Genomic DNA, 14443 nt, shown 5'->3' with positions numbered 1-14443 from the left:
TTTTTTTTTTTTTTTTTTTTTTTTTTTTTTTTTTTTTTTTGGTGCAGTGGTAGTCTTGGCTCTCTGCAACATCCACCTCCTAGGTTCAAGCGATTCTCCTGCCTCGGCCTCTGGAGTAGCTGGGACAACAGGTGTGCACCACCATATGCCTGGCTCATTTTTGTATTTTTAGTAGAGACGGGGTTTCACCATGTGGGCCAGGCTGGTCTCGAACTCCTGACCTCAAGTGATTCACCCACCTCGGCCTCCCAAAGTGCTGGGATTACAGACATGAACCACCATACCCAGCCTCATTTTCATTATTTATTATTATTCTGTCTAGCTATTCATCTATGGACCAGAAAGCTTGAGTATGCCTGTATCCCTTTTTTGGTAGAGCAGGCTGCATTTACATTGTGTCAAGCAGAGCAACACTTCCCAATCCTTAAAAAAGAAAGAAAACCCATAATCAAGCTAAAACTATTTCTCCTTTCTCGGTCACATTGCTTTTGCCCTTCCCACTATCTGGCTCAATCCTTCTTGACTTTAAGATGCTCCTTTCAGTCCATTTTTATCCCTGTATTACCTCCTTAGCTGTGTGTATGGTGTAATCAATATATACTGTTTTATGGGCATTTTTAAAATGTGTGTAAATGGCATCACTGGGTAGCACTGTTCTGTATTTCCCCTTTTCTCACACAGCATTGTGTGAATGTGCCCATGTTACGTATATGGGCTGTGTTCTCTCCGCTTTACCACTTTATACTATTTCCATCTTACAAATATCCCACATTTTAGCTATATGCCTCTCTTCTCATTTATATTATTTCACTCTTTGCTGTGTCTGTGTGTGTGTGTCTCCTTTCATTCAACTTGTATTTGTATAATCCATCCGTGCAGTTCCTGTAGTTGCAGTTCAGTCATTTGTCATTGCTGTATGGTGCTCCATTGTCCAAATGTGCATTTGTATGTGTGTATCAACTCTTTAGTAAATGGACATTTAAGGCTCTTTTCAGTGTTTGTCTATTGTGAGTAACATTACTATGAACACTTGTACATGTCTTTTGGTGTTAAAGCATATATATATATATATGCTTTAGTATTAGGTATATATTTAGGGTTGGAATTACTGGGTTGCAGGGTGTGTATAGGTTTAATTTCAGTAGAGAGTATCATACATTTTTACAGTGTAGTTTGTACTAATTTACCCAACTGTGCCAGGTGCTCTACATTCTTGCCAACATGTTAGGCTTTTAATTTTTGCCACTCTAGTAAGGGTGTAGAAGTATCTCAAGGCTCTGATTTTCATTTTTCCCATATGAATAATGAGTGAACTTTTTCATAAACATATCAGCCCTTTGGATAGACTCTTGTGAGGTGCTTATTCATGAAATACGCCCCTTTCCTCCGATGGATTGTCTTATTCTCACTGACTTGGAAGGATGGAGTTATTTTTTGGCTGAGGTCTTTTGTCAGATACATTATTGCAAATATCTCCCTCTACTCTGTGGCTAGCCTTTCTCTCTTCTGATGGTATCTTTTGAGGAAGACCAGTTTTGAATTTTAGGAGAGTCAAATTTAGCAGTCTTCCTTTAGAGATACTGCTTTTGCAGTTTTGCTTAGGTAACCTTTCCCTACTCCAATGTTGTGACGGCCTTCTAGAAATAATGTTTTATCTTTCACATTTTGATCTATAACTGACTTAATTTTTTTGTGTGGAGTAAGATAGGAGTCAGATTTCTCATCCATCAGCAATGCTGAAATAAATTTAATAGATATAAAACTGGTAAAATCAGTGGTCAGTATCCACAAGGCAATGATCCACTGAATCTCCACAGGATACAATTTGCATTTCTATCGACGTGAATAATTTGCATTATTCAGACAATAAAATATGAAGAAACGATATAAAATCACATAATCCGGACAGCTGATACCTATACTGTATAGATATATTGTTCTTTGAATTCTCCTTTGAACAAGCTGGAGCATCTCAGTGGTTCCCTTGTTAATTAATAAGATTTCTGACATATGTGCATTTTATATCTTTATGAGAGTTACGATTGTATCCATTTTTAAAAGTGGTCATTTGGCAGTTCTAATTTCACCTTTGCTTTTTCCTATTCCTTGCTCATCTTCTAATGCAGAGGTTGATCATAGGCTATTCTTAAATCTTTGGACCAGGGCAACTAATCTAATCATTGGGGGCTTGGAGTTGAGGGTCAGAGCTATGAGATACAGCATGGCTTCCTGTGGACTAGGGATTGCTGGCAAGAAACGTAGTGATTGATAGTTCTAGGGATCTTGTCACTTAGCTGAGAAATACAGGGGCTTATAATAAGGTCATTGCTCCTTCCAACAATAAACATTATTTCAAAAACTGGTAAATTGAAGAGCACTCAAGTATTAATCTTACAAACTTGAGTTTTGACAGAGTGAGTTTTAGCTGAAGGTAAGATAAACCTGTTACCTACAGAAATGTGGTAATAGGATAGTAAAACACATTTCAAAAAATAACTAACTCTGCCTCTCTCATGACTAAATGATTTTGTGTGTGTGTTTTATTTGGTAATTTAAAAGGTGAATAGCAGTTTTTTTAAAAAGTTCTAGGCAGACTGTTATATTCATTCAGATACAACTTTTATTTTTCAAACTGTGATACAGGTGTTTAATTTTCACATTAACAATAGCCAACCTCCGTATGACTCATTCACATAATTTTCTGTGTACACAAAGCACACACTATTTATATAAAAAATAAATTAGGCTTTCATAATGTAACACGAGTTTACAAATGCAGCTTCTTAAGGCCTAATGAAAAACAAGAAATGTGGAAATTTCTGAGAGGCAGGATCACTGTGAGATCTGGCTCTTCAAAAAGAAAATATTTTGAAAATTAAAAACCAGCAGCAAATTATTGTGTATTTTTAAATGCCAATTTTATAATTCTGTATATTTCCAAATCTAATGATTAACTTTCTGTTGGTTACAAGATAGCTTTTAGGGTTGGGTTCAAAAAGTTAAATGTCACACAGGTTGAAGGTTAAGTTGTATTCCTTTTAAAGTTAAAAGGGTTGAGGCCCTTCTTAGCTATCCTTTTTGCTTCCAAATACAATTCATCACTTAGTGGCCCTAGGTCAGCAATCTTAAAATTTTATGCTCAGATGCCTCTTAAGTGAATTTTGAAAATCTCTGTACCTTCTTGCACGTTTCTATATTGACATCTAAAATTTCTCATCATAAATAGTCGCAAAGGGCTGGCATACCATAAACGCTACATATTTAAATAAAACTGTTGTATTCCTTTTTAAATTTGGCCCAGGAGGTTCTAAATATAAGTTATTTGATAGATACTATTATCTTTTTTTAAATTATATGAACAGGACCATGTTTTTATGATCAGTCTTACCTGGAACAAGCTAATTTTTAATAGCAAAGAATGCCCCACTTTTCCTTTTGCTCCTTGAATTTTTATTTTCATACCACTTCTCCCTCAGAATTTTAGCCTAATAAATTTATGATTTTTATATTGTTTAATTCTGTCTCTGTACCAAAAGTATTATATAGTATCCTACAATCCTAAGACTCTGTAAGCCTTTAAAAATTTTCTTCTGGATTGAGCTGAATCAGTGAACACATGGCATAAATTTTACTAAGTTATTAAACATAGTAAAACTTCTTTGGAAAGGTATCACTTAATGAGATGAAAGGGCTGTTCTCCACAATTATTTCATCTCTGTAGATTGGTATCATCTTGAGAATGAGCCAAAGTTCATCATCGATTCTGTTTTCCCTTTTCAATGTCATGTATGGAGGTGCTCATCCTTCTTCACACAGATATGTCAATGGGAATGGAAGTTTTATGATAGCATAATCACTGATCCTTCCAACCCCTTCGTAGTTACATGCTAAGAGACTCAGAAATCTGTTGTTCCTTCCACTTTGTTGAAAGCAAAGAATTGGGAATCACTAGAAAATATTGGAAAATCCATTTGCATAAGGATCTGTGCCCTGCTGTTAAGCCTTTGGCTTTCCAAATATCCACATTTTGAGTTTTCCACCTTGGGTCACGCTCTACAATAAGACTGGAGGTGGAGAGAGCCTTAAGGTGAGAAAAGGGCATTTGCTCATGCAGATGAGTCTTAGGGAAGAATACAATAGGAAGGAGAGGCTCTGAACACCGCTCCCTTGAGAGTATGGAAGCCTGTACGTTCCTTAGAAAGCTCTGGTATACTCCCAGGGGTAAGGCTAGCTCAATCTGAAGACCACTGGCCTTGGCGGCTTCACTTTAGATTTTAACTAGGTCGCAAAGCATACAAAGTATTAGACCATGCTGCCCGGCTGCCTTCGTAATAGAGCAGCAGGTCTGCAAATGTGTTCCACTGTAGATAAGTCCAATGAGACGGTTCTGGCAAAAGGATCCTGAGATCACATTTGGAAAATGTGACCCTCCACACTTTGCCCGTTCTACTCTAATCTCACAGTGGAAAAACTATTTAGCTTTGTACAACCTAAGTTTTCAAAACTCACAAGGCCTAACCAGCCTCCCCACTTTATTTTTCCATGTAATACCTAATACTCTAAATAACACACCTAGGAAAATGGTGGAAAAAAAGTGTAACACAGATGCAGTTGTGGCTCACATCTGTTGTATTTGACCGAGCATAGAAAGTTATCACAAGACAAAAGTATGCCAGATTGCAGGGTCATTTATTATGCTGGCGACCACAGAGGACTCACGTCTCTCCAACCTGTGGTGGCAACAGGAGGGTGCCACGATTTTTTATACCCGAAAAACCACCTTGGGAGTGGGGGTGAGGGGCGGGGATGGGGATGAAAAGGTTTCGGACATTCCGAGGGCTAGTGGATTCTGTAAATTACCTCCTGAGCAGAGATGAGGGTGGGGGTCTCCGGACATTCCAAGGGCCAGGGGACTTTTGTCATTCCGTTTGTTACTTAAGTGGTTTACAGAAGTCAAGATAAACATTTGTTTACACATTATCGGGTTAAGGTGGAAATCACAGACCTTAGTTACTTATTACAAGTCACAGGAGCCAGGATGGAACTAGCTTGGGCTGCTTAGTCTGGCAATTGCCGGTAAGCAAAGGCTAGCAATTCTGGCAGTTACTGATAAGAAAAGGTAAGCAGCTTTACATAGTTTTGAAGAACAAACTGGCAGTTCTATTTACAGAGGCCAAGGACAGTAGTTATTGTGAGGAGAATGGGGCAGCCATTTCAACTTATCTAAAAACAGTTTTGCATTTTATAAAATAGTTTTGCTCTGGTTCTGGCTCTAGGCCAGCACAATATCACACATCTATCCATGCTGCTTCCATCTTTCAGAACGTGCCTGCTACTAGTCTCCTTGGCCTGGATTGTCAGTGCTTTAACAGTCATGTAGGAAGCACATCTCAGCTAGGTACTGAAGTTATGTGGCATCAGACAGACTCTGGGAAGAACCATGATACCTTCTGTGCCTTTTCTGAGACAATTGGTCCCTGCCACCACCTAGAACCAAATTAACATGTTACCCTATCAAGGACAGGAGGAAGGAACGAAAGCAAGTACTCTCTAATGGTGGATTCCAGTTGTAGCACCAGGAGAAGCCAACGGTTTTAGGCAGAGGGTTCTTCCCAGCGCCATTTATGTCATAATCCCCTGACTGCTCTTTGGCCGCGCATGGATTTTACACAGCAGGAGCTGGAGAGAGGCTTGGCGTCTGCTTCCCATGCTGCCATATGACAATTTCTTTGATATGGTAGCCAAAAATCCATTTTGGGCAGAAAGGGGATGCAGGTCTTAGCATTGTGGTTTTAAGCAGAGTGAAGTGGGGAGCTGAAAGGAGGTAATGGCAGAGCTGAAAGGGGTTGGAGAAGATGCCACGTGCAATCAGTAGGTTCTGGTGGCTACCTGGCCACCAGCTAATGGGGCCCTGGCTACAGAGTGCCTGTGGCACCCATCCCAGTGCCTTTCTCACCCAACCTGTCTTGAACATTGCTTTGAACCTTTGCCACTAAGAGGAATGTTCTTTCTTCAATGGCTGACTGCCAAATAAAATAGCAACTCCCAGCTCGCGGAGTCACTGGAGGGATAGCACCAGGTAACAACACTTCCTTGGCCAGACTGCAGTTCCCTGTATTCCTGACTTCAGGGAAGGTAGATGCCTTTCTTTGAGGAGCTCGCAGATGGAGATGATTGATGAGACCTATAGCTTTCTTCTCTCTTTTTTTTTTTTAAAAACATTGTACCCCCAGATCTTGGCACTGTACTTGGCATGTGGAGGTGATCAATAAGTTTCTGTAGAATCAAGGCACCAGATGGGTGTTCTGGTCAGAGCCTGATTTGTTCTGCCCTGCTCTTCAGCAATATATGTATGCTAAGCCCAGCATTTTGGATAATAAGAGGAAGGCCAGATGGGTTTCTAGAGGCCAGTTGCATCCACAGCCAGTATCAGGTTTACTGATGGCTTGTTCTTTGCCACTGCAGCCATGGCTTTTCACAATTACACCTGTTTTTCCATCAGTTGTCAGTTCACTCACTGAGAAGTTGTGACTCTACCAACCATCTCCCTTCCCAATCCAGCACTCTCCTCTCCTTGAAAAAGCCGTATTCTATTATTGATGTGTATTCATACCTTAAGATGCAGAGGTGTAAAGCCCTCGCCACCCGCATGTATTATCATGAACTAGGAAGGTTTGCCCAAAGGGAGATTGCTGCATTTGAAATTTTCTGTAACGCCCTAATGCTTAGCTCATTAAAGCTCAGCTTGCTGCTCCAGAAAACTGGGAAACCCAGAGACATTCTGCCATAAAACTAACTTTTGTCTACCTCTTTCAAGCAGCAACTGGCCTCTTGTCTGTGGTGAGCTGTGGACCGAGTGCCATTCCAGCAGCCTCCCAGACAGTTTAGTAGGGCCATGGGGGATAAGTGGGGCAGGAGCCTCCCAGCAGCTGGCAGAGCCAGGAGCCCGGAGTAAGTGAGAGCCTGCCCCTGCAGCAAGGCTCTGATCTCTCTGATGGGCTTTTTAAAACAAAGAGGCCCAAGACTCCCACCTCCATCCCACTAACTCTAGTCACAAAACAAGCTGTGACCATTAATTAGAAATTATCTTAATGAACAGATTCCATCACTCAACCATGTTCTGGTGGACTGCAGCAGGCAGCCGGTGGTAGTTCAAGTACACTGAACTGAGCAAGCTGCCTGCGGGTAAGGGCTTCTCTTTGGGCCCTTATAGAATCATTTCCCTTTTAGTTAAAATCCTTTTCAGAACCTAATGAATAGTTTCTTAGATTTCTAGTTCATTTTCCGTGGAAGTCCATTACCTGAATCGTGAGTGTGGTAGAAACTTCTTGGCCGGAAAGGAAATCCTGTTCACTGTATAGATCGTGCAACAGAAGGCTTAACTGACCAAGGTTTTCACTGCTTTTATTCAATGAGGCTTGGAACATGAGAGGCCAAAAATGAGGAGCGTGTTTTGGGGAATCCTCTATAAACAATATAAGTTAAGAAAGTTGTCCAAGATGAAAATAATAACAGGAAATTACCCCCACTCATGCCAGTTGGGTCTTCAGAGATGTCACCTTGATGGCAGACTTGAAGAAAAGATGTCACAGATTAGCGTCTTCCCAGAGTGTGAATACAGCACATTCTCCTACATGCAAACACACAATGCCCTGTCACACACGCCCCAGCTTTTACGAGTAAAACTTGCTGTTGCTGACTCTCTTCTCTCTCAACCTAAAATAAAACAGATTTCACCGTCAGCACTGGAGCATGAGAAAAGGGCTGTGTGCTGAACTCCGGAACATTCCTCTATCCACACATCTGCCAGTCATTCACAGCTGGATGGTATAGGGCTGAGCGTGAGAGAGGCAGGCTCCAAGTTCCTGGTAAGATACTGAGACTCAGAGAGGTTAAATCTCCCCAGTAGTGACAGAGTGAGAGCTACTCTGCAGGCTAACATGAAGATTAACGGAGAATAATGTGCGTAAGGCAGGCAACACAGTGTGTCTCACTGGTGGCCACTGTGAGCATTTTTGTCTGGATCATTGTTTCTCGGGACATTCAGACACACTGTGAAACACTTGGCAACCCTGGCTGCCCCACACCCCATTATGTGCCTGTAGCACAACCAGAAGCATCTCTGCTGGGGGATTTTGCCCCAGTCTAGAACCACTGGTGTAACCCATTCTTGGGAACACAATAAGGACTCCTTAAAAGTTAGTGGTTTTCATTTATTTTCACTATTAAATTGAAGTGTCCTTCTAGAGGAAACAGTTCTACTTAGGGAAGTGGTAAGTGCTGAAGGTATCACTGTAAGTTAATTTTTAGAGCAAAGAGAACTAGAGTCAAGAGTGCCAAAGGATTTTTTTTTGTGGGGGACAACAGAGGAGTCTCCCTCTGTTGCCCACACTACAGTGCAATGGCATAATCTTGGCTCACTGCAACCTCTGCCTCCCGGGTTCAAGCAATTCTCCTGCCTCAGCCTCCCAAATAGCTGGGATTACAGACGCCTGCCACCATGCTCAACTAATTTTTGTATTTTTAGTAGAGACAGGTTTCTCCATATTGGTCAAGCTGGTCTTTAACTCCTGACTTCAGGGGATCCACCTGCCTCAGCCTCCCAAAGTCCTGGGATTACAGGCATGAGCCACCATGCCTGGCCCGTGAGCCACTGTGCCTGGCCAAGGATTTCTAAAGAAGCAACTCAGAGGGCTTTCCAGAAGCCTGGCCTCCGGTGTCCAACATCCTTGTGCCTAGAGAGCCCCCAAGGATTTGCAGGTGGAGGGGCTGACCTACCTCCTGTTGCATTTCTCCTGGTACAACTGGAGCTGGTTCTCGTTAACGTTGAACTCTTTAACCAGGGCATCCCGGTTGGCATTGCGCAAGTTCTGGTGTGTGTCATACAGAAACAGCTGGTTGTTCAGTTCTTCTTGCCGCCTCCTCAGCTGGCGACAGGAGGAGTAAAGTTCTTCTTCACTCTCCTGGAGGATGGCAGGGGAGAGAAAAACCATGTGGTGACTATACCTTCCAAACCAAAATGTGAACGTGGCATCTCACGAGCACACCTCAAGGGAGCATGGGGCAGAAGTTTTGCAACATGGATTATCCCAGCAGAGCCAGGGCCTATTTTAACCCAAGATAAAACACATTTATTGTAGGGGAAGCAAGCAGGTTATAAAGTGTTGGGTCCTTACACTGTTGCTTTATTGCAAAACATTAAAATAATGCCTATATTGTAGATCCTATTTCTTAATCTAATCTGGTTTTCCCTTGGTCTTCATGTCACCTTCTGGCCTTTATCTAAGTGAAAAAGTGTCTAAGCAGCTGCATGCTTAAAGTGGAACCCAGCAGAGAAGTAAAAACAGCAATGACATGAGAACAGAGAGACAGGCAGGAGGCAGATAATTTAAGATCTTTTAAGGGCATTAAAAGGCAAGGTAACAAGCTGCAACATGGATGAACCTTGAAAACATTACGCTAAGTGAAAAAGCCCAACTCTGAAAGATCACATATCGCACGATGCCATTTATATGAAGTGTCCAGAACTGGCAAAATCAAACAGACAAAGTAGATTAAAGGTCACTGGGGTCTGGGGGATGGAGTGAGTGGCAGCAGCTAATGGGCATGAGATTTCTTTTTGGGTGCTGGAAATGTTCTAAAATTGACTGTGGCCATGGCTGTGCAACAGGGAATAGGCTATAAACCATTGACTTGTACACTTTAAATGAGTGATATATGGGTATATGAATTATATCTCAAAGCTATTACCCAAAAAAAGCCAAGGTACCATAAATTACACCTTCCAGAGATGGGCGTGTACCTCACCTGTAGCCAGGAATGATTTCTACTTTCCATCAGTACCACCTCCAGGCACATGACCCAAGCAAGGCCAACTAGACACATCCATGGGACTTTCACTGGTGTTCTTGGTATAGTTTCTTTTCTTGGGATCAGCTGGAAGAGTGTGAGTGTGGTCCTGTCATGGCCACTTTGCTATTGTGTCAAAGTTGGGAATGTGCCAAAAAAGAAACTTTTCAGTTTCTGTCTCCTTCAGCTCTGCTCTGATCTTAGTTATTTCTTGTCTTTTGCTAGGTTTCGAATTGGCTTGTGCTTGCTCCTGTAGTTCTTTTAATTGTGACATTAAGGTGTCAATTTTAGATCTTTCCTTCTTTCCCTTGTGGGCATTTAGTGCTACAAATTTCCCTCTACACACTGCTTTAAATGTGTCTCAGATAGTCTGGTATGTTGTGTATTCATTCTCATTGGTTTCAAAGAACATCTCTATTTCTACCCTCATTTCATTATTATCCAGTAGACATTCAGGAGCAGGTTGTTCAGTTTCCATGTAGTTTTGTGGTTTTGAGTGAGTTTCTTAATCCTGAGTTCTAATTTGATTGCACTGGTGTCTGAGAGACTGTTATGATTTCCATTCTTTTGCATTTTTTGAGGAGGGTTTTACTTCCAATTGTGTGGTCAGTTTTAGAATAGGTGTGATATGGTGCTGAGAAGAATATATATTCCATCGATTTGGAGTGGAGATTTCTGTAGATGTCTATTAGGTCTACTTGGTCCAGAGCTGAGTTGAAGTCCTGAATATCCTTGTTAATTTTCTGTCTTATTGATCTGTCTAATATTGACAGTGGGGTGTTAAAGTCTCCCCCTATTATTCTGTGGGAGTCTAAGTCTCTTTGTAGGTCTCTAAGAACCTCCTTTACAAATCTGAGTGCTCCTGTATTGGGTGCATATAGATTTAGGATAGTTAACTCTTCTTGTTGTTTCTATACCCAGGTACCACTGGGGTAAAGAAAAAAAAAATGTTGCAGTGAGCTTGGTGTCTTCCCAAATGGCCACCCAGTTTTGTGCTAGAAACCCAGGGTCCTGATGTTGTAGGCATTGATCCCCTTACCATTATGGAATGCTCTTGTCTCTTTTCATGTTTGTTGGTTTTTTTTACTTTTATTTTTAAATTTTTATTGCATTTTAGGTTTTGGGGTACATTTCAAGAACATGCAAGATAGTTGCATAGGAACACACATGGCAGTGTGATTTGCTGCCTTCCTCCCCTTCACCTATATCTGGCATTTCTCTGCATGCTACCTCTCCCCAACTCCTCACCCCCCACCCCCCACTGTCCCTCCCCCATTTGCCCCCAACAGACCCCAGTGTGTAGTGCTCCCCTCCCTATGTCCATGTGTTCTCATTGTTCAACACCCGCCTATGAGTGAGAACATGTGGTGTTTGATTTTCTGCTCTTGTGTCAGTTTGCTGAGAATGATGGTTTCCAGGTTCATCCATGTCCCTACAAAGGACACAAACTCATTGTTTTTTATGGCTGCATAGTATTCTATGGTGTATATGTGCCACATTTTCCCTGTCCAGTCTATCATCAGTGGGTATTTGGGTCGGTTCCAGGTCTTTGCTATTGTAAGCAGTGCTGCAATGAACATTCGTGTGTGCATGTGCCCTTATAGTAGAACGATTTATAATCCTTTGGATATATACCCAGTAATGGGATTGCTGGGTCAAATGGAATTTCTATTTCTAGGTCCTTAAGGAATTGCCACACTGTCTTCCACAATGGTTCAACTGATTTACACTCCCACCAACAGTGTAAAAGTGTTCCTATTTCCCCACATCCTCTCCAGCACCTGTTGTCTCTATATTTTTTAATGATCGCCATTCTAACTGGTGTGAGGTGGTATCTCAATGTAGTTTTGATTTGCATTTCTCTAATGACCAGTGATGAGCATTTTTTCATGTTTGTTGGCCTCATGTATATCTTCTGTTTGGTTTAAAGTGAGTTTTATCAGAGACTAGGATTGTAATCTTTGCTTTTTTTTTGGCTTTCCATTACCTTGGTAAATATTCCTCCATCCCTTTATTTTGAGCCTACGTGTGTCTTTGCACATGAGATGTGTCTCCTGAATACAGCACATTGATGGGTCTTGACTCTATCCAATTTGCCAGTCTATGTCTTTTAATTGGGGCAGTTAGCCTATTTACATTTAAGGTTACTATTGTTATGTGTGAATTTGATCCTGCCATTATGATGCTAGCTGGATGTTTTGCCTGTTAGTTGATGCAGTTTCTTCACAGTGTTGATGGTGTTTACAATTTGGCATGTTTTTGCAGTGGCTGGTACTGGTTGTTCCTTTCCATGTTTATTGCTTCCTTCAGGATCTCTTGTAAGGTAGGCCTGGTGGTGACAAAATCTCTCAGTAGTTGCTTGTCCGTAAAGGAGTTTATTTCTCCCTTGCTTATGAAGTTTAGTTTGGCTGGATATGAAATTCTGGGTTGAAAATTATTTTCTTCAAGAATGTTGAATATTGGCCCCCACTCTCTTCTGGCTTGTAGCATTTCTGCCGAGAGATCCACTAAGTGTGATGGGATTCCCTTTTTGGGTAACCTGACCTTTCTCTCTGGCTGCCCTTTGCATTTTTTCCTTGATTTCAACCCTTGTAAATCTGATGATCATGTGTCTTGGGGTTGCCCTTCTCGTGGAGTATCTTTGTGGTGGTCTCTGTATTTCCTGAATTTAAATGTTGGCCTGCCTTGCTAGGTTGCTGAAGTTCTCTTGGATATTATCCCAGAGAGCATTTTCCAACTTGGTTTCATTCTCCCCCTCACTTTCAGGAACACCATTCAAATGTAGATTTGGTCTTTTCATGTAATCCCATATTTTTTGGAGGTTTTGTTCATTTCTTTTCACTCTGTTTCCTCTAATCTTGTATTCTCACTTATTTCATTGCATTGATCTTCTATGTCTGATATCCTTTCTTCTGCTTGATCAATTTGGCTATTGAAACTTGTGTATGCTTCACGAAGTTCTTGTGCTGTGTTTTTCAGCTCCATCAGGTTTTTATGCTCTTCTCTAAGCTGGTTATTCTAGTTAGCATTTCATCTAATCTTTTTTCAATGTTCTTAGCTTCCCTGCATTGGGTTAGAGCATGCTCCTTTAGCTCAAACAAGTTTGTTATTACCCACCTTTTGAAGCCTGCTTCTGTCAATTCACCAAACTCATTCTCCAGCCAGTTTTGTTTTCCTGCTGGCGAGGAGTTGTGATCCCTTGGAGGAGAAAAGGCATTCTAGTTTTTGGAATTTTCAGTCTTTTTGCACTGGTTTCTTCCCATCTTGGTGGATTTATCTACCTTTGGTCTTTGAAGCTGGTGACCTTTGGATGGGGTCTCTGAGTGGACATACATTCTGTTGATGTTCAAAGTATTTCTTTCTGTTTGTTAGTTTTCCTTCTAAAGGCTCCTCTGCTGCAGGTCTGCTGGAGTTTGCTGGAGGTCCACTCCATACCCTGCTTGCCTGGGAATCACCAGCTGGGGCTGCAGAACAGCAAAGATTGCTGCCTGTGCCTTCCTCTGGTAGCTTCGTCCTCAAAGGATATCTGCCAGATGACAGCCAGAGCTCTCTTTTATGAGGTGTCTGTCAGCCCCTACTGGGAGAGGAGGTATCTCCCAGTGAGCATACATGGGGGTCAGGGAGCCACTTTAGGTGGCAGTATGTCCCTTATCAGAGCTCAAACACTGTGCTGGGAGATCCGCTGCTTTCTTCAGAGCTGTCAGGCAGGGATGTTGAAGTGTGCTGAAGCCGTACCCACAACTGCCTCTTTTCCCAGGTCCTCTGTCCCAGGTAGATAGGCCTTTATAAGTCCCTGATGCACTGCTGCCTTTTTTCAGATAAGCCCTGCCCAATGAGGAGGAAGTCTAGTGACACAGTCAGCCTGCAGAGGCTTTGCTGAGCTGCTGTCAGCTCCACCCAGTTCGAACTTCCCAGGGGCTTTGTTTACACTGTAAGATTAAAACTGCCTACTCGAGTCTCAGCTATGGTGGATGCTCCTCCCCACACCCAGCTCAAACATTCCAGGTCAAGCTCAGACTGCTGTGCTTGCTGGGAGAATTTCAAGCCAGTGGATCTTAGCTTGCTGGTCTTCATGGGGGTGGGAACTGCCAAGCCACATCACTTGGCTCCCTGGCTTCAGCATCCTTTCCAGGGGAGTGAACAGTTCTGTCGTACTGGTGTTTGAGGTACCACTGGGGTATAGAGAAAAGAATTGCTGCAGCTAGCTTGGTGTCTTCCCAAATGGCCACCCAGTTTTGTGCTAGAAATCCAGGGCCGTGATACTGTAGGCATGAGAGGTCATCTCCTGGTCTCTTCAGGTTGTGAAGACTGTGAGGAAAATATAGTATCTGGGCCGGAGTGCAGGGGATGGTCCCTAATGGCTTTCCTTGGCTAGGAGAGAGAGTTCCCCAGCCCCTTGCATGTCTTGGGTGAGGCAATCCCCCACCCTGCTGAATCTCACCCTCCTTGGGCTGCACCCACTGTCCAACCAGTCCCAATGAGATGAGCCAGGTGCCTCAGTTGGAAATGCAGAGGTCACCTGCCTTCTGTGTCAGTCTCACTGGGAGCTGTGCACCAGAGCCATTCCTATTCAGCCATCTTCCCAGCAATCCCC

The 14443-nt window shown here is 42.4% G+C and overlaps 1 protein-coding gene and 1 long non-coding RNA gene across 4 annotated transcripts in view; one reads left to right on the top strand and one right to left on the bottom strand.

Annotated features, from left to right (window-relative positions):
- The window catches only part of LOC116555363, a 785279-nt gene that overhangs the window by 720491 nt on the left and 50345 nt on the right, over positions 1 to 14443 (top strand). The window lies entirely within an intron of this gene.
- Positions 6218 to 14443, bottom strand: part of PLCG2 (phospholipase C gamma 2) — a 181193-nt gene continuing 172967 nt past the window's right edge. For all 3 annotated transcript variants that reach the window (XM_032283879.1, XM_032283880.1, XM_032283881.1), the window contains 2 exons: positions 8779 to 8963; positions 6218 to 7716 (listed from right to left, as the gene is read on the bottom strand). In XM_032283879.1, coding sequence (XP_032139770.1) covers positions 7674 to 7716; positions 8779 to 8963 — 228 coding nt within the window. In that variant the 3' untranslated portion in view covers positions 6218 to 7673. The remainder of the gene's footprint in view (positions 7717 to 8778; positions 8964 to 14443) is intronic.

This window comes from Sapajus apella, unplaced genomic scaffold (genome assembly GCF_009761245.1).
Source record: "Sapajus apella isolate SASKATOON/1434 unplaced genomic scaffold, GSC_monkey_1.0 scaffold15, whole genome shotgun sequence".
In the NCBI taxonomy this organism is placed as follows: Eukaryota; Metazoa; Chordata; class Mammalia; order Primates; family Cebidae; genus Sapajus; species Sapajus apella.
The sequence above is the reverse complement of the archived record's forward strand: the minus strand, read 5'-3'. Positions and strand labels throughout refer to the sequence as shown.